Here is a 21346-nt window from a genome sequence, read left to right on the forward strand (position 1 = left end):
ACCACTCATTTTCTCTACTAATATCTTCTCAAATAAACTATTCTCTCTGAATTCAATTCTCTTACTAATATGAATTGCAAAGAAAATCAGTTCTTTTAGTCAAATCTAATTACCAATCAGGTTATCGTGACGACCGCTCCCCGGTAAGGTGTGACTGTCCCTGGTAACTTAATGTACAGATTAGACTACTATTTTGTGAAAATCAATGTATATTTTCTTGTATATTTATAATCAATAGTGAAAATCAATGTATATTTTCATGTATATTTATAATCAATAGTGAAAATCAATGTATATTTTCATGTATATTTATAATCAATAGTATAGATGCTACTCGTATCTCTTATTTACTCGAGGAGGCTTCAAAGTAGCTGGAAACTCAAAATTTGGATGATTGTGCATTATATTAATAATGACAGACTCAAGTTTACCTTAGCCCATAGCACCTATTGGCCCTATGTATCTGGGAAATTTAAGCAAGTATAAAGAATATGGTTTTGTAGGTAAACTGTAATACGCCCTCTTCAGTAGATGGTATTATCTCGGTGTTTTATCTCACCTGAGAATTACGGGTCCTTGAATGATAATATCATTATTAAGTAGGCATTGGTTTATGTTAGCCGCGGCAAACAGCTTTATGAAAAGTTAGATCGTGTGGGCCAAATGAAAGTTTCTTTTAAGATGGACCTTTTCTGTTGCAGAGAAGCAATATAAGGGTTCCAGACTCTAACGTATGCCCTCCCCAGATTTCGAGCGCATGCCCTGTTTCAATCGCATGCCCTGTTTCAAGCGCATGTCCTGTTTCCATGACAGCCCTGTTTCCATGGGGGCCAGCAGGTGTTACATTTGGGATGACATACTCCCTACAACATGACGGCATGCCCTGTTTTAAATGGTAAGGTGTTATGTAATAGGGAAATTTTAACCTATGTAATTGGAGTTGAGGGCCATACTATCGAAGGTGGATTTATCGACAATAACTTAATGGCAGCGCATATGTTACGTAATGACAGCGCACACGTGGATATTACGTAATGACAGCGCACATATAGGTTTTCGTAATGACAGCACCAGACAGAGGAATTTTATCCCAAGACATCAGAACACCAAGAATTTTATTCCAAGGAAAAATACATCAAGGCGTTTCAAAACGTTTTCTAAGACATTTCAAGACATTACAAGACATTTCAAGACGTTTTTAAGACATTTCTTTAGTTATTACGCAATAGGGAATATTTACGGATGGCGGCTTCTCACGTAAACAGTCTCTTCAGAAACCGAGAGGGACCACCGCTTTTAACTGAGCAGGAAACACACGCAGGATGTTACATAATACTTTTTTTTTACTATTTTTCTTTCAATGCACTTTTTCTCAAAGGATCATTATATCCTAATGATTTCTGTCCTCATTAGGACTCTAAAGGTCAATTCCCATCCAATGGAGCGACGCCCCAGACGCCTGAACTAGCAGAGTATTTCTAATATTCTATCTCGACGAATACTTTCTAGGAAACAACATTTGCACGCACGGAGAATCCCATTTTTCACGCATGCGAAAATGACGATTATATATTTCCTACATCTGCGATAATTGGCATGCAGAGGGGAAAATCTATTTCTAGAAATTTTCTATCACCTGCTCGTCAAGTAATGCTTTAAAGAGTATTGCCAAATAATACTGCGTGTTGCTGCTAGCATATTTTTTAAGTAATAAAGATGAGAGGGGCCTAAAAAACGCTCAAATTGTGTAAACGATTACACATTGAAGATCCCCCTCCCCCATGGAGCATAGAATCTAACAAGACACAAACTTGGTAAATACAGAATTTATTGATAAAACATTATAAAACTATGAAATCACTGAAAAAATAGTGAAAACACCGCAAACGTAACATTTGTTTCATATATTTAATGTTTTCTAGGGCTTATTGCCCGAGGTTTGAGAGTTTTAAGAGATTATCTACCATATTTTAACATATTTCTTCATATTTTCATTATTTTTCCCGGGTTTACTAGATCCCAGGCATATAAAATTCAACGATGAGAGCGGAATGGCATTGACTAAGGGCATGCCAGATTTTGAGGGTTCTAAGCAATTGTTTACAAATTTTGACATTTATTTCATATTTTAATATTTTCAAGGGCTTATGGGCCAAGATTTGAGAATTTTAAGAGATTACTTACAATATTTGAATATTTTTTTTTGCATATTTTTCATTATTTTCCTCGGGTTTAATAGATCCAGGGCCTGAAAAATTAAACCACGAGAGCGGAGTGGCATTGCAATATCGTTTTCACAGACATTTAGGGGGCAATTTGGACTAAGTGTATGCTAGCTTTTGAGGGTTTTAAGCAATTATTTACCATATTTTGACATTTGTTTCATATTTTTATTATTTTCTGGGGCTTATGGGCCGATTTTTGAGAATTTTTTACCATATTTTAATATTTTTTTTTCATATTTTCATTGTTTTCCTGGACTTTAATAGATCCAATGCATAAAAACATTCAACCTCGAGACCAGGGTGGCGCAGCAATATCGTTTTTCACAAACAACTAAAGGGGCAAATTTTAACCAAGGATATGCTAGCAATTGAGGATTTTAAGTAATTATTTACCATATTTTAACATTTGTTTGATATTTTTAATATTTCCTAGGGCTTATGGGACGATGTTTTGACAACATTCAACCCTGAGAGCAGAGTGGCAGTGCAATACCGTTTTCACACGCATCTGAGGGCAATTTCGACTCAGGACATACTAGCATTTGAGGGTTTTCAGCGATAATTTTCGATATTTTAACATTTGTTTCATATTTTTAATATTTTCTACGGCATATGGGCCGAGGGTTGAGAGCTTTGAGATATCATTTTCTATATTTTAATTTTTCTGGGGTTGAATATATCCATGACATGAAAAGATTCAACCTCTAGATATAAGGCATGAAAACATTCTACCTCGAGAACAAAATGGAATATCAACATCGTTTTCAATAACAGCTAGGGGTAATTTTGACTAAGAATATGCTAGCACTTGAGGATTGTAAGCGATTATTAACCATATTTTAACAATTGTTTCAGATTTTTAACATTTTCTAGGGCTTATGGCACAAGGTTTGAGAATTTCAAAAGATTATTTCCGTTTATTTAATATTTTTTATTATTTTCATGGGATATTATTTACCATATTTTAACATTTGTTTCATATTTTTAATATTTTCTAGGGCTTATGGGCCTAAGTTTGAGAATTTTAAGAGATTATTTACCACATTTTAATATTTTTTTCATATTTTTCATTATTTTCCAAGGGTTTAATACATCCAAGGCATGAAAACTTGTACATTGATATCTCTCCTCGTAAAACTGATTTTCTTCATGGAACTTGATGCTTGCTGATTTTTTTTGTTGAACTTGTTGCGTGCTAATTTTTGTTCGTGAAACATGTTGCATGTTAATTTTCTCTTTGTGAAACCCGTACATTGATTCTTTCCCCTTGTGTAACTGGTCTTATTCATGGAACTTGTTGTCTGCAGATTTTTGTTCGTGGAACTTGTTGCGTGCTGATTTTTTTTGTTCGTGAAGGCAGTAGCACATTGTTCTTCTCTTTTCGTGAAACTTGTACATTGATTTTTCTACTCGTGAAACTGATTTTGTTCACGGAACTTGTCTGATGCATGATTTTTGTGGTTGGAACATCTCGCATGCTGACCTTTGTTCGTGAAAATTGTTGCATCTTAATTTTTCTCTTCGTGAAACTTTTGCATTGATTCTTCCACGTGATACTGATTTTTTTTCACGGAATTTATTGCTAGCTATTTTTATTCATGGAACGTGTCGCGTGCTGATGTTTGTTCGTGAAACTTGTTACAAATTGATTTTTCTCTTCCTGAAACTTGTAAATTGATTTTTTTTTTCATGAAACTGATTTTCTTCATGGAACTTGATGCTTGCTGTTTTTAGTTCGTGGAACTTGTTGCTTGCTAATTTTTGTCAGTGATTAAATAAAAAACAAGTTTTTTAACTGAAAGTAAGGAGCGGCATTTAAACTTAAAACGAACAAAAATGTTTCCGTATATGAAAGGGGCTGTCTCCTCCTAAAGGCCTTACTCTAAACGCCAAAGTTTTTACCGTTTTAAAAAATAGAGTTGTGAGAAAGAGTCAAATTTTAAAACTTTAGCGTAAAGACTGAGGCCTTGAGGAGGGGACAGCCCTCCATTTTATTAGTAATAAATAAACATAACTTACGAATTAACGTACGTAACGAACTTCTATATTCATATATTTTTAATACGTATATTAGGGGTTCGCCCCCTAGTCAATACCTCGCTCTTTACGTCAAAGTTCGAATTTTGTTCCGATTTTTTTTAAATGACCCCTTAATCACAAAGCCCATTAATTAGAATAAATAGCTCTTATGAAAGCACTAAAACTAAAAACTTTAGCGCAGAACGAGGTATTGCCCAGGGAGGGAACCCAATCATATACTTATTAATTTAAGTTCATATTCAAGTTTTAATGTTGCTCCTTAGTTTCAGTTGAAAAGCTTGTTTTTTCAATTTAATTTCTTATCGTTATTTTAAATAATGCTGGGAAATCAGGCAATGTCCCTTCCCCCATGAAAACTTCCTCCATAAAATAATCCTCCCACGTAACCTCTAACTCCCCGCCCCAGTACCAGACAAAATCCCCCCTGAAAACGTATGTATATTTCCTAATAACCAATACTATATGTAAACATTATGCAAATGTCATAACTTGCAAACCCTTCCCCCGGGACTGTAGGGGATTCAGTCATCCTCAAAGACATTATTATATTTTTGACCGAGCTGAACAAAATGGCTATTTCAAAATTTTGATCGAGTGACCTTGGGAAAAAAGAGTATGGGAGAGGGCCTAGTTGCCCTCCATTTTTAGTCACTTAAAGAGGGCACTAAAAATTTTAATTTCCGTTCGAATGAGCCCTCCCGAGATATTCTAGGATCACTTGGTCAATACGATCGCCCCAGAAAAAAAAACCAAATAAACACGCATCCTTGATCATTCTTCTAGCAAAAAATACAAAATTTCACATTTTGGCAGATAGGAGCTTGAAACCTCTACAGTACGGTTCTCTGACACGCTAAATCTGATGGTGTGATTTTCCCGTTTTTTAGAGTTTCGGTTACGATTGAGCCGGATCGCCCCTTATTTACAGTTCGTTACCACGACCTGTTTGAAAGTTGTTGCATGTTAATTTATCGCTTCGTGAAACATGTACATTGAGCTTTTCTCATTGTGAGACTGATTTTGTCCGTGAAACTTGTTGCGTGCTGATTTTTGCTCTTGGAAGTTGTTCAGAACTGATTTTAGCTCGTGAAACTTGTACATTGATTTTTCTCCTCGTAAAACTGGCTATGTTCATGGAACATGTTGCCAGTGGATTTTTTTGTTTTTGGAACTTGTTAACGAAATTTTTTGCAAGTTGTTTTATTTCTCTTCGTGAAACATGAACACTGATTTTTTTCTCATTGCGAAACTGATTTTATTCATAGAACTTATTGCATGCATATTTTTTGTTCGTGAAACTTGTTGCAAGTTGATTTTTTTTTCTCTTCGCGACACTTGTACAGTGTTTTTTTAACTGATTTTGTTCAAAGAACTTGTTGTATGCTGAGTTTTTGTTCTTGGAACTTGTTGCATACCGATTTTTCTCGTGAAATATGTTGCATGTTGATTCTTCTCTTCATTAAATATGTACATTGACTTTTCTTTGAAACTGATTTTGTTCATGGAACCTGTTGTATGCTCATTTTAGTTCGTGAAACTTATTACATGTAGATTTTTTCTCTTTCTGAAACTTGTACATTGATTTTTCTCCTCATGAAACTGATTTTCTTTGTGAAACTTAAGCGCGCTGGATTTTTGTTCGTGTAACTTGTTGCATGATAGTTTTTCATCGTGAAACTAGTTAGATGTTGATTTTTCTCTTTGTGAAAGCTATACATTGATTTTTATCCACATGAAACTGATTTTATTCATGGAACTTGTTGCGTGCTAATTTTTTTGTTCGTGAAACTCGTTGCATATTGTTTTTTCTCTTCGTGAAACTTGTACATTGTTTTTCTCATCGTGAGACTCGTTTTGTTCATGGAACTTGTTGTGTGATGATTTTTTGTTCGCGGAACTTGTTGACTGCTGATTTTTGTTCGGGAAACTTCTTGCATGTTGATTTTTCTCCTCGTGAAAGTGATTTTGTTCATGGAACTTCTTGCATGCTGATTTTTTCTTCTTGAGACTTGTTGTGTGCTGATTTTTCATTGTGAAACTTAAACCATGTTGATTTTTTTCTACGTGAAACTCTTATATAAATATATACATATATATATATATATATATATATATATATATATATATATATATATATATATATATATATATATATATATATATATATATATATATATATGTATATAAGAGTTTCACGTAGAAAAAATCAACATGGTTTTAACATGGTTTCAACATGGATATATATATATATATATATATATATATATATATATATATATATATATATATATATATATATATATATATACAATAGTACAAAAAAACATTAACCCCTATCAGAGAGCAGAGCTCTTAAGGTTGACTTACTTGACTCACTTACTTGACTTATGTCTCCTGCCGGGCGCTGCTCGGCGTAGAGAGTGACGTCTGCCTCCTCCATCCACTTCGGTCCATGGCAAGCGTTTGCACATCGCTCAATCTGATATTTGCCATCGCCAGGAATTCGGACAGGCTGTCAGACCATCGTTTCTTCGGTCGGCCGCGAGGTCACTTCCAACCGGCTTTGACAGGGTCGAAGTCATGGATCGTTTTCGCAGGTATGTGTGGAGGCATTCGAAGTAGGTGTCCGAACCATCATAGTGTTCGCTCGGGTGCTTGGTTCGAAAACCGAGACTGCTTGGTGAGCTGCAGCAGCTTCTCATTGCTGACAAAGTCGAACCATCATAGACCTTCGATCCTCCTCAGGCTCTTCGACTGGAAGACATCAATTGCCTTGAGGGTTGCGGCTGAAGCTTGCCACGTCTCAGCTCCATAGAGCATCACAGAGCCGACAAGGGCGTTGAAAATCCGCAGCTTCGTTGTGCGACTGATGTTCGGTTTTCGCCAGAGGTGACGGTTCAGTCTACCCATGGCAGAAGACGCTTTGGATATTCTCGCTTGTAGTTCAGAAAGAAGCGAGCCATCTGAAGAAATTATGGAGCCCAGGTAGGTGAACCTTTGGACAACTTCGATGCTAGTGGTGCTATCCAGGCTAACTGAAGGATAGGCAGCAAGAGAGGATGGGTCAATGGCCATAATTTTCGTTTTAGTCCAGTTTATCTGCAGTCCTAATTGCAGCCTCTTCTCGTAGGATTCGCAGCGCTTCCAGCAACTGCTCTATGGAGTCCGCCAGAATGGCCAAGTCATCGGCAAAATCAGCATCTGTAATTACACGATCTCCAAACTTGAGTCCAAAGCTGAGACGTGAAGTAGTCCTAGTCATAACGTAGTCTATGATGACATTGAAGAGCTCTGGGGCAACTGCACATCCTTGGCGCACTCCTGTCGTGATTTGGAAAAACGGGCTGCGGCGGCCGTTCACTTGAACACATCACTTGAACATCTCCGTCCCATGGTGTAGAGCTTTGAAGAGTCTGCAGTATTTCTCAGGGAGGCCTGTCGATTCTAGAATCCGCCAAAGAGCTTCTCGGTCCACTGAGTCGAACGCAGCGCGGAAGTCGACGAAGGTAAAAAAGCTTTTTGTCGGAACTCCGTGGCTTTTTCTATGATTTGTCGGATCGTAAAAATCTGCTCGATGGTTGAACGGTCCGACATGAAACCAGCTTGCTCCGGTCGCCAGATTTTACGAATGATATTTCGACATCGATCTAGCAGGACCATTGAGAAAAGTTTTCCCGGGACAGACAGTAGGGTTATTCCACGGTAGTTCAAGCAGTCGCTTCTAGAACCTTTCCTCTTCCATACAGGGATAATGACACCCTTCAGCCAATCTTCGGGAATTATCTCGGTTTGCCAGATTGTAGAGAACAGGGTATGGAGAAACAGGAGCATAACAGAGACCTGCATATATTAGCAGCTCCGCACTCAGGCCACAGATACCGGCAGCTTTATTGTTCTTGAGCCTTTTTACTGCATTTTCAATTTCTGATGGGCTGAAAGGCTCGTCTGGAGGAGCATCTGTTTCGGATCTTGGACTGCCAGGTTGGCTGGGACTATCAGTAGGAGGCATAGACGGGCTAGTGTTGTTCAGGAGTGAGCAGAAGTGGTCCTTCCACCGCTAGAGACAAGAACCCTCATCAGAGAGAAGTGTCCCATCCCTGGATAGGACGAGTCCCAATGCTGGTGTTTTATTTTCTGTGAGATTGTGGAGGCGCTTGAACAGGCTACCCATGTCTTTCTTTTTTGCTGCTAGTTCGATTTCATCGGCTATCCTTGCAACAAACTGAGTTCGGTCTCGGTGAATAAGTCTGTTCCGCACTCCATTGAGCCTTCGATAGGTGGCCATGTCCCCAAGAAGTCTTGCCCTCCGCCTTTGCTCTATGACCTGCTGTGTTTCGTCAGTTAGCCACGATTTCTTCGGGAAACTCCGCTTGCCAAGCACCAGCTGTGCTGCTTCGCTAATCTGTGATTTAAAATACTTCCAGGCGTCTTCGCTGCTGTTGAGTGTGCCCAGGAGCTCAAAGCGATTTGATATCTCAACACTATACTTCTGGCGAGTATATGGCTCCTTTAGTTTCCCAATATCCGCTGCTACTGGTTTTCTTTCCGATCGCTGTGCATGGAGGCGAAGCTGGACATCAGCACATACAAGCCTGTGATCTGCATTTCCGAGCTCTGCTGATCTGTAACTTCTGCAGTTCTTCAGCGATGATCTCCAACGTTTAGAAATAATGACATAGTCAATCATCTTCTTTGTGCGACCGTCGTTACTATACCACATGTACTGGTGGATAGTCTTACGTTGAAAGTAGGTGTTTGCGATCACAAGTTCATGGGATCGGCACAGTTCGAGTAGGTGAAGGCCGTTGTCATTCAGTGGGTCGGGGGATACAGGTCTAATTGTGCCACGCCAAACACCCATATCATCTCGCACTGTAGCATTGAAGTCACCGAGAAGAACAGTGGCGTCGTGGGGGGAAACTGTTGACAGACCTCTGGACAGAGCAGAGTAGAACTCTTCCTTGGTTACGTCGTCGGAATCGTTGGTCGGGGCATAGCATACAAAAATTGTCATCTTGCCATGCTTGTGTCCAAAGCGGGCCTTCATTATTCTGTCCAATACAGCTTCGTGCAAGAGTAAGGCCTTTCTTGCAAGGCCGTTTAGCGCGAGGCCAACACCATTTCTTCTCATGCTCCCTCCAGACCAGACTAACGAGTGATTATCGCCTATTCGCTCTTCTCCACTTCCAGTAAGACGGGTTTCTGTGATACCTGCAATCGCCACTTTATTCTTACGAAGTTCTTGAGAAAGTAGGTTCTTTGATGCAGGTGCATTCAGGGTGAAAACATTCCAGGTGGCTATTCGAAGCCCCCTTTGGTCTAGAAGGTTCAGTCTGTCAGTCTTTCTGACGTCGTCAGCATGTCCGTTGACGCGCGTAGGTCGAGATCTTAAAAGGAGGTCCGGATCCGAGGCTATGTAATCACTTTGCGTAGCACTTGATTTTCAGGTGGAGGGTCGCTAGCCCAACCGATCCTAGGCCTGGAATCTGATTAGAGCTAGGTTTAACCTAGATACTGATATTCCCGGGGTGGGCTCCACCCGCCACATGAGGTTGCAGCAACCCTGATCGGAGTGTTTAGTTAGGGGATGACCCCATATCCAGATATCCATATCAATAATAATAATAATAATAATAACAAAATTAACTTAATTAACAAAAAGAACAATAAGAACAAAAACTTAAAAAACAAGGAATAACAGAAAAGGAGAGAGAAAAGGAATGAAGGGCAGGAAAGAAAAGCTGGGCAGGAGGGGGATAGGAGGCCGTCCCACCGTGGATCCAAAACAAAAAACACAAAGAAAAATATCATAATGTTTTTTAATTCCATCATTAAAGGTGAACAAACAAACATTAAAAACAATCTTTACTAATTACTTTTTTAAATACAGCTGAGAATTTTGGGATTAATCAATCTGAGTTGTATCATTTAGCTTATATTTATTCTCAATGAATGGCATTAGGTACCTTAGTGAAAACCTTGAACTTTCACATATTACAAAAGGAATTCGATATAATCCCGCCCTCCGACGAGCCGGACGAGGGAGCAAAATCAACAGAGATTTATTATAAAAATAATTTTTAGGATTTTGAATTTGAAAATACCATAACGAAATATTTACATCACGTATACGTTTTAGATCTGGCAAATTTAGGAAAAAGAACATCGTTTTCGTTTGAGATGTATTTTCAAGTTTTGATTGTTGATGTAAAAAATTACAAATATTCTTACTGCCCTATTTTGTAGTACCTGTAATTGTTTTAAATGCGTCCAAAAGGTATTAAGATAAACAATTGAGCAGTAATTCAAGTACGAATCTATTAAAGAGTGGTAAATTATTTTTAGTAAGGAAAATGGAAAAATATTTTTAAAACGGTACATCGATCCAAAATTTTGAGCAAGTTTAACCCTTAAATGATCAATGAGATTACGAAAAGATAACAATTGATCAAGAAAAACTCCTAAATAACGATATGACTGAACCCTACAAATTTTATTCTCACCAACCTGAAGCTCCTGACAAGAAACTAACTGAGTGGCGCGTTTTGAACGACCAAAAAATTTGGTACTAGATTATTAGAAGAAAACCATAGATTAACTGAATTAACAGTTACAATCACATTTTTAATTAACGCAGTTGGATCACTTACTTTAACAGATATAGCTGTGTCATATGCAAATAGAACAGCAAGACTAATATTCCTCAGCAAACTTTGCGGAATATCATTAATATAAATTGAAAATAAGATTGAACCTAATACTGAACCTTGAGGGACGCCATTAAGGTGTTTTAAATTAGAGTTTTCCATCGACATCTATCGCAATACTACGTGCACGCATGTATGATTTTACTAGGTCATGTACTATCCCTCTTATGCCTGCATTTTCCATTTTGTCAGAGTGGTTTAATGTGTCAAATACTTTCTTAACATCGTAGAAAACAGTAACCACATGGAAATCATTATCTAAAGTCTAAACAATTATCTAATTTCAATAAAAGAGCTGTAACTGCGTGTTGTGTCAAACGACTTGCCCTATATCTAAACTGGTATTTGTAAAAAAAATTAACTTATCCAAATAATTAGAAATCCTTCCTTTTAAAATTTTCTCAAACACTAGATAAAGGCGATAAAACTGCAATGGGACAGATTTATCACCTTTTTTAATGTAACGGAAATACCTGGGCAATTTTCCATCAACTAGGAAACATACCTGAACCAATAAATAAATTAAAAATATGAATAAGTGCTTCAGAAATCACTCCAGCAATATATTTTAACAACTTTGTTGATAGTCCATCATATCCCACTGAATTACCACTTTTTATATTTTTGATAACCTTATGGAATACTGCAAAAATAACTGGGACCAGAAATATGCGCGTACCTTCAGAGGGAAGGAAATAATGTTTATCTATATATAAAGAAACGATAGATGGTCCAACGCCAATAAAATAATCACTCGACATTTTAGCATCAGCTTGAGGTTGTCTAACTTCTTCACTGTTTATGTCGTATTATACCTCGGGATGCGACAACTATTAATTTCGTTCAATTTTATCCTTGATCAAACTCCAAGTTTTCCGGGGAGATTGAGAATTATGAAATAAATCTTTATAATAAACTCTTTCACTTTCTCTAAGAGTCCATACCAACAGGTTATTATAATTTTTAAAACTCATTATATTAATTTCTGTTGGATACTTCACTTTGATTTTATATAAGCAATTTTTTTCATTAATCAACCCCAAAAGGGCCTCATTTAGCTAATGTTTTCTTGGAGTATTTCTCTTTCCAACTGGAATTCTATACCGACAAAAATGATCAAACTTTCAGTTAATGTATCATAAAACTTATCTAAGGATTGATTTGGATTCTTTTCATTAATTACCAGACTCCACTTAACGTAACCAGAGCCCTCCTGTTAAATTAAAAAAAAAATTATGCGAAAAGTCTCGACGCTTTGTTTGACTTTATTATACGGGATATAAAGCTGAAAATGAGCCCTTAATTATTTAGTGATCAGATGAATGATCAAGGATAACATATGTATTAACAGCGCTGTAAGGTGAAAAAATATTATCAGTTAGTAAAAATGACCTATCAGTTATCCTAGATAGCGAAAAACATACAGAGTTTAATCCATGAGCTAACAGACATTCTAAAAACTGCACAGTGTTTCTGACCATTTTATTCTGGTTAGCAGATAGAAGGATCATTAAATCAATATTAAAATCTCCCATAACTAGATAAGGTGTATTGAGACTGGCTAATTTATCCAACAAAGCTTCAAAATGATTTATAAATTCTACCTGAATAGCTGACGGAGTACGATAAATAACCCAGATAAGCACTTTTGATTATTTGAAAAAAACACTCAACAAAACAAGATTCAAAAAGAATTTCAATATTCATTGGCAAAAAATCTAACCTTGCGTAAGCTGGTATGCAATTTTTAATAAAAACACCAAGATCACCTTGCCTTTGTCTACTTCGACCGACGTGAAAATTTGATAATCTTCAACATAAGTACTTGCAATTGAAATTTTTTTAATTTTACATTGACTTTCTCCTCGTGAAACTGATTTTATTCAGAGAACTTGATACTTGCTGATTTCTGTTCGTGGAATTTGCTGCATGCTGATTTTAGTTCGTGAAAATTGATGTATATTGACTTTTTTCACTTCGTGAAACTTGTATATCGATTTTCTCCTCATGAAACTGATTTTATTCATGGAACTTAATGCTTGCTGATTTCAATTCGTGAAACTTGTTGCATGTTGATTTTATTTCGTGAAACTTGATGTATGATTTTATTTCACTTCGTGAAACTTCATTTTTCTTTCATTCATTTTTCTTCTCGTGAAACTGATCATGAAACTTCTTGCGTGCTGGTTTTTGTTCGTTTAACTTGTTGCATACTGATTTTTGTTCGTTTAACTTGTTGCATGTTTATTTTTTTTCTCTTCGTGAAACTTGTACATAGATTTTTCTCCTCGTGAAACTGATCCGTTCACGGATTTTTCCATGACCGTATCACCAAACCTAACCTAGATGCCGCGTCACCTAAGCTAACTTAACCAAACCTAGCATGTGTAGGTTAGGTTCAGTTAACCAAGCCTACTGGCATATCATGATTAATTAAGTTTCGCGAACAAAAATCAGCACACAACAAGTTCAATGAATAAAATCGCTTTCACGAAGAGAAAAAAAAATCAATGTACAATTTCATGAACGAAATCATCACGCTACAGGTTCCATGGACAAAAATTAGCAGACAAAAAATCCATAAGCGTAATCAGTTTCATGAGGAGAAAAATCAATATACAAGTTTCACGAAGAGAAAAAATCCACATGCAACAAGTTTCAGGAACAAAAATCAGAATGCAACACGTTACACGGACAAAAATCAGCACGCAAGAATTTTCAGGATCAGTTTCACAAGGAGAAAAATCAATGTACATGATTCACGAAGTGAAAAACACAATATACATCAAGTTTCACGGACTAAAATCAACATGCAACAAGTTCCATGAACAGAAAATAGCAAGCACCAAGTTCCATGAATAAAATCAGTTTCAGGAGGAGAAAATAAATGTACAAGTTTCACGAAGAGTAAAATAAAATGGAACAAGTTTCACAATCAAAAATCAGCACACAACGAGTTCCACAAAGAAAAAATCAACATCCAAGAAGTTCCGTGAATAAACTCAGTTTCAAATGGAGGAAAATCAATGTACTATTTTCACGAGGAGAAAAATCAACATGCAACAAGTTTCACGAACAAAAATCATCAAACAGAAAGTTCCATAAATAAAATGAGTCTCAAGATGAGAAAAACAATGTACAAGTTTCACGAAGAGAAAAACAATATGCAACAAGTCTCACAAACAAAAAATAGTAAGCAACAAGTTCCATGAATAAAATCAGTTTCATGTGGATAAAAATCGACATGTAAGTTTCACGAAGAGAAAAATCAACAAGTAACAAGTTTCACGATGAAAGAACAGCATGCGACAAATTAAAAGAACAAAAATCAATGTAAAAATTTGAGGTAGAGAAAAAATCAAGATGTAAGAAGTTTCACGAACAAAAATCAGCACAAAACCGGTTCCACTAACAAAAAAGAGCATAGAATAGGTTTCATGAACAAAATCAGTTTCACAAGGAGAGAAATCAATGTACACGTTTCACGATGAGAAAAGCAACAAGTTCCAAGAGCAAAAATCAGCACGGAGCAAGTTCCTTGAATAAAATCAGTTTCATAAGGAAAAAAATCAGTATGCAAGCTTCGCGAAGAGAAAAAAATCCACATGCAAAAATTTTCATGAACAAAAAACAGCACGCAACAAGTTCCACGAACAAAAAACTATTCATAATAAACACGTTCTATGAATAAAATCAGCTTCACGAAGAGAAAAAAACAACATGCAACAAGTTTCACAAAAAAGATCCATGAACAAAAAATCAGCAGGCAACAAGTGCCATGAACATAATCCATTTCACAAAGAGAAAAATCAATGTACAAGTTTCACGAACTAAAATGAGCACTTAACAATTCCCAGGAGCAAAAATTATCCCGCAACAACTTCCACGAACAAAATCAGTTTCACAATGAGAAAAAATCAATGTACAAGTTTCACGAAGAGAAAAATCAACATGCATCAAGTTTCACTGACAAAAGAGCATAAATAAAACCTGCCATAAATAAAAAAAAGAAGAGAAAAAACAACATGCAACAAGTTTGACCAAAACGTTCCACGAACAAAAAAATCAGCAGGTAACAAGTTCCATGAACATAGTTAGTTTCACGAGGAGAAAAATCAATGTACAAGTTGCAAAAACTAAAATGAGCACTCAACAACTCCCGCGAGCAACAATTAGCAAGCAACAAGTTCCACGAACAAAACCAATTTCACAATGATTAAAACTCAATGTACAACTTTCACGAAGAGAAAAAACAACATGCTACAAGTCTCACGAACAAAAATCAGCACGCGACACGTTCCATGAATAAAAAACAGCATAAAATAAGATCCGTAAACAAAATCAGTTTCACGAGGAGAAAAATCAATGATCAAGTTTAACGAAGAGAAAAATCAACATGCAAAGAGTTTCACGAAAAAAATATGAGTTCCTTGACAAAAATTAGTTTCACGAGGAGAACAATAAAAGTACAAGTTTCACGAAGAGAAAAGTCAACATGCAAAGAGTTTCACGAAAAAATCAGCATACGAGAGGTTCCAATAACAAAAATCAGCATGCGATGAGTTCCTTGACCAAAATTAGTTTCACGAGAGGAACAATCAAAGTACAAGTTTCACAAAGAGAAAAATCAACATGCAACAGATTTCACAGACATAAATCAGCACTCAAAGATCCACGAACAAAAATCAGCATGCAGCAAGTTCCACAACACGTTCCTCAGCACGCAATAAGTTCTAAGGGAAAAATCAAGCATCAAGTTCCATGAAGAAAATCAGTTTCACGATGAGAAAAATCAGTGTACAAGTTTTCATGCCTTGGATCTATTAAACTCTAGGGAAATAATGAAAAATATGAAAAATACTAAAATATGGTAAATAATCTCTTAAAATTCTCAATACTCCTGCCATAGACCCTAGAAAATATTAAAATATGAAACAAATGTTAAAATATACTAAATAATCGCTTAAGATCCTTAAGTGCTAGCAAATTTTCCTCTAGGTGTTTATAAAATCGATATTGATGTTTCATTCTGCTCTCGAGGTTGAATGCTTTCATGCCTTCAATCTAGAGGTTGAATCTTTTCACACCCTCGATCTATTAAACCCCAGGAAAATAATGAAAATATGAAAAAATTGAAAATATAGAATATAATGTCTTAAGACTCTCAAACCTCAGCACGTATGTCCTAGAAAATATTAAAAATATGAAAGAAATGTTAAAATATCGAAAACGATCGCTTAAAACCCTCAAATGCTAGTATATTTTTAGTCAAAATTACCCTCAGATGCGTGTGCAAACGGTATCCCAGTGCCAATCTGCTCTAAGGGTTGAATGTTTTCATGCTTGGATCTATTAAACCATATGAAAATAATTAAAAATATGAAGAAATGTATTAAAATACGGTAAATAATCTCTTAAAATTCTCAAAACTTCGGCCCATAAGCCCTAAGAAATATTAAAAATATGAAACAAATGTTAAAATATGGTAAATAATTGCTTTAAATCCTCAAGTATTAGCATATCCTTATTCGAAATTGCCCGCCTTGGTGTTTGTGAAAACTATATTGCTGTGCCACTCTGGTCTCGAGGTTGAATGTTTTCATGCATTGGATCTACTAAATCCCAGGAAAATAAGGCAAAATACTAAAATAATATTAAAATAGGGTAAATAATCTCTTAAAATTCTCAAACTTCGGCTCATAAGCCCTAGAAAATATTAAAAATATGAAACAAATGTCAAAATAGGGTAAATAATTGCTTAAAACCCTCAAAAGCTAGCACACCATTAGTCAAAATTGCACCCTAGATGTGTGTGAATACGGTATTGCAACACCATTCGGCTGTCATTGTTGAATTTTATATGCCCTGGATCTATTAAACCCAAGAAAAATAATTAAAAATATGATGAAATATATCCAAATATGTTAAATAATCTGTTAAAACTCTAAAACATCGGCAAATAAGTCCTAGAAAATATTAAGTATATGAAACAAATGTTACGTTTGCGGTGTTTTTAATTGCCTTTTCAGTGATTTCATAGTTTTACAATTTTTTTTTATCAATAAATTCTGTAATTACAAAAATCTGTGTCTTTAGATTCCATGTTCCAGGGGGGGGGGGGATCTTCAATGTGTAATCGTCTACACAATTTAAGCGTCTTGTAGACCCTTTTCATCTTTATTGCTTAAAAAATATGCTAGCAGCAACCCGCAGTATTATTTGGTAATACTGTTTAAAGCATTACTTGACGAGCAGGCGATACAAAATGTCTAGAAATAGATTTTCCCCTCTGTGCGTCAATTATCATAGCTGTAGGGAACAAATAATCGTAATTCTAGCATGCGTGAAAAATGGGACTCTCCTTGCGTGCAAATGTTATTTCCTAGAAAATATTCATCGAGACAGAATATTAGAAATACTCTGCTAGTTCAGGCGTCTGGGGTTTCATTCCATTGGATGTAAATTGGCCTTTCAAATCCTAATGAGGACAAAAATCTTAGAATATAATGATCCTTTGAGAAAAATACATTGAAAGAAAAATAAAGTCTCAAAAAAAAGTATTATGCAACATCCCTCGTATGAGTCATGCTCAGTAAAAAGCGGTGGTCCCCCCTCGGGTTCTGAAGAGACTGCTCACGTGAGAATATGTCATCCGTAAAATCCCTATTGCGTAATAACTAAAGAAATATCTTAGAAAACGTCTTGAAATGTCTTAGAAAGCGGCTTGAAACCTCTTAAAGAAAAATGTCATAAGAAACATCTTGAAACGCCATGAAATGTCTTAATTAAATTCCTCTGTCTGGTCGTTACATAAGACCCACGTATGCGCTGTGATTACGAAAAACCCACATATGCACTCTCATTACGTAACATGTGAGCTGCCATTAAGTTATTTCTGATAAATCCACGTACGGTAGCATTACTTTCAACTCCAATTACATAGGTTAAAATTTCCCTATGATATAACACCTGTTGAGTCACACATTACTCTCAACCTTCACTACATAGAAACCAAATGTAAACATTCCCTAATATGTACGTCTCTTAGTTTCACCCTATGACTGAACTAAACCCTGCTCTCGGGCACCGATCGTATTGCAGGTCCCTTTAAAACAGGGTTCCTATAAAATTCGAGGGTGTGTCTTCCCAAAAATGTTCGGGTTAGCCCGAACAAGCTAATTCACGGGGTACTCCGGGAAACAGTGCATTCCTCAGAGGGGTAACAGAGCAGAAGAACCTAATATCCATCCTCAACAATTGAAGTGCTCTAGAACAATTATGTATCTATGCCATATTTGGATTAGAGCACCGTCCACCAATTAATTGCTGGATGTGATCGATACTAGCAGAAGCACCAAGAATAAGTTGCCCACAGCAACTTGAGGTACATATTTTTTTATCCTTGGTCTCCCATGCCTCCCTAGAGGTAAATAGGTTCGCACAAATACCAACAGCGGAAAAAAAGAAGAAGAATTTTCTTACTTTCTAACTAGCAAAAGACATACGCCCTTTTTCGTACAACAATACGCAATCTACAAAACTACTTTAAAAAAACATTTTTTTTTTTAGCAGATCTGATCCAGTGAAAACTCCTCCATTTAATTTATCTTTTTACTAGTCCTACTCTTGATACTTCTCTATTATTTTTTTTTTTAATAGTCCTACTCTTGATTTCCACTAGGTCAAAGACGGTGCCATTATGTGCAATGTAAGCTTTGACTTTTAAAATATAAAACCTTCACAAACTTGAAAGGAACTCACCTTGAAAAGGCACGAACAAGACAAGGAGAATTAACCCTGCAAGACATGAGGGCCCTAGTTCATTCCAAAGTATGCCCAACGTAATTATTGTCTGTAATGGAGCCACCCATAAATAATGGATAAACAAAACAGACTGGTCAAATCTGTTCACATCGTTTGAAAGTAGGTTTACCATTTGACCTATTGTGGCTGTTCCAAGAGCTGCTTTGCTTAGTCTAAGTGCCTGAAACGAATAAATAAGGAATGTATAATGGTAATATTTTTACTTAGACACTCCCAGTCTGACACTCGGCCAAGGAATTCACAATTACAGTTTCACAATGAATTAACAAAACAAATATAGATTTTGAAAATAAATAAAAGCTCCCAAAGTGTTTTAAATTTTCTTCAAAACAAATGTATATTAGCAAAGTAGAGGGGGATTGGGTGCAACGGTATATACACGATGCGATGGGGAAAAGGTAAAGCATTACAAATTTGAGATTTTTCAACTGCTATAGTTTTATTATGGAGCAGCTTCCGCATACTTTATATTGTTTGCTGGTTTGATGAAAACCAAAGTATAATCACCTACGGAACAAGTACTGACAAAACCTATCCTCTCCACACAAAAAAAGTGAACCTTTGTCCGCGTCTCTGGAGACGATTCCATACCCATGCGAACCTGGCAACTAAATACCGTAGTTACACAATTCAATACAACTTAGAAGAATAGATTGGCTTATTGGCTCGGAGCGAGCCAATCACGCGGGGTCACTTTTGGACAGTTTTGTCAGTACTTGTTCCGTAGGTGATTATACTTTGATGAAAACTAACCTGCATGACTTTAGCCCTTTTATTTTTCTTGATGAATGTGAGGCGGTAGTTAAAGTTAACGAAAGGGAATTCTCGTGTCCATAAGATGGAATAGTTCCTCAGGAAGGGCAAGTCTTCTTTTCTTCCTTTACTCCTTTAGAACAGGAGAGGAAAGTTTGCCTCGAATCATTTTCGTCAATTTATTTGTAATGGCCAAATGGAAGCGACGATTTTAACAATCGTATCGTAATCACACTATCAAAAAAATTGCCATGGATAACAAATAAAGAAAACACTAAAATTAGTATCAACAGCTGAAGGGAATTGTATGTTAAACTTGGTTTTAAATTTTTGAACTTTGTATGCTTCTTGATGAATATGAGGTAGTAATTGCAGACAAAAAACGATGGTTTCTATTTTCTTAAGTAGGAATAGTTGCCTTACTTTCATTTTCCTTTACTGCTTTGTAGTATAAGGGAAATATTTAGCTCAAATCATTGCCAACAATAAATTTAAGATACAAAGAATGTAAGCGATTTTGTAACGAAGCTATCATAATCATGCTATTAAAAAAATAGCCATGGTTAACAAATAAAAAAAGTATCGCCTGTTTTACAGGTGATTTTTACATTAGAAAACTGATTTTGCACTAGTATTTATGCAACAAAAGATTGTAATCATAAAAAATTTAGCAGAGGAAAGGACACTAATCCCCATAGACTTCTGTTATTTATACACCAATCCAGTGAAAACATCACATCATATTTAGGCCTAATTCTTCGACCTTTTATTAGCTATTTTAATTAAAGATAACAAACTGGCAAAAAACAGTACTTTTTAGTCATGCGTGGTAGAATACATTGGAATTGTATAATTTGGACTATATATTTGAACATTAGGGGAGGGGTAAGTTAGGGGCGCTGTCCAAATACTTTACCCCCACCTCATCCCCTAATGAGCAAATATATAGCCCAAAGTGTATTATATATTTGAACATTAGGGGGGGGGGTGGTAAGTTAGGGGCACTGTCCAAATAATTTACTCCCACCCCACCCCCTAATGAGCAAATATATAGCCCAAATTATATTATTATATAAACAAAAGGTTATACGAAGGTTATACTTACTTAGAATTAACCTAACTTCGCTTCTTGGGTGTGTTTCGTATAATTAACAAGTACCAAGAAACATCAATCTAAAAAAAATGTGCACGCACTTAAAAGAATTACAAATTCGTCGATGAAGGATTTATTTTAAATATTTTGGTATATTAGAAGCATTTTTATAAATTATTAGGCCACAAATATTCTTGTTTCTTTTTCTGAGCTTTAGCCAAGACAACCAATCGGGTTTCAACCTAATTTGGGACCGATTTTGAGACAAAAGTATGGTAAGAGTAAGGGGGCCAAGCTTGAAAAAAAAAAGTCATACGAAAATACAAGGCATGATAAGAGAAATGAAAATATTTGATAACCCCAGCAATAATCCAGACTCCTCCAGAAGTAAAGGCCTGGCTTCTGGTCATAAACATATATTCATAAATTTATTTGATGAGAGGAGGCAAGTCACCAAAAAAAAAAGAAAAAAAGGAAAGAAAAGCAACCAAATTCCAAGAGACCAGTTTGGAAGTTTTGAGGTGGAAGGTATGGTCAAACCCAGACTTCGTTTCCGCTTACGGATAGCTTCTTTTTTTTGTCTAGTAGTGTCGCTTACATATTGAAGTAACAACCTTTAGTGACTACTATTTAGACGATATTTCGAAAGGTTTCAGCAATACGATCTATAGCGCAATTCAATATTACTTATCTTTTTTTATCAG

At 36.0% G+C, this 21346-nt stretch overlaps 1 protein-coding gene across 1 annotated transcript in view; it reads right to left on the bottom strand.

Annotated features, from left to right (window-relative positions):
• Positions 1-21346, bottom strand: part of LOC148955865 (ATP-binding cassette sub-family C member 4-like) — a 216306-nt gene that overhangs the window by 164196 nt on the left and 30764 nt on the right. Inside the window, exon 4 of the mRNA XM_089104749.1 lies at positions 18734-18956. Within this exon, the coding sequence (XP_088960875.1) occupies positions 18734-18956 (223 nt within the window). The remainder of the gene's footprint in view (positions 1-18733; positions 18957-21346) is intronic.

The sequence above is a fragment of the Artemia sp. Qi Xiang Cuo genome, chromosome 2 (assembly GCF_049724085.1).
Source record: "Artemia sp. Qi Xiang Cuo chromosome 2, ASM4972408v1, whole genome shotgun sequence".
NCBI lineage: Eukaryota > Metazoa > Arthropoda > Branchiopoda > Anostraca > Artemiidae > Artemia > Artemia sp. Qi Xiang Cuo.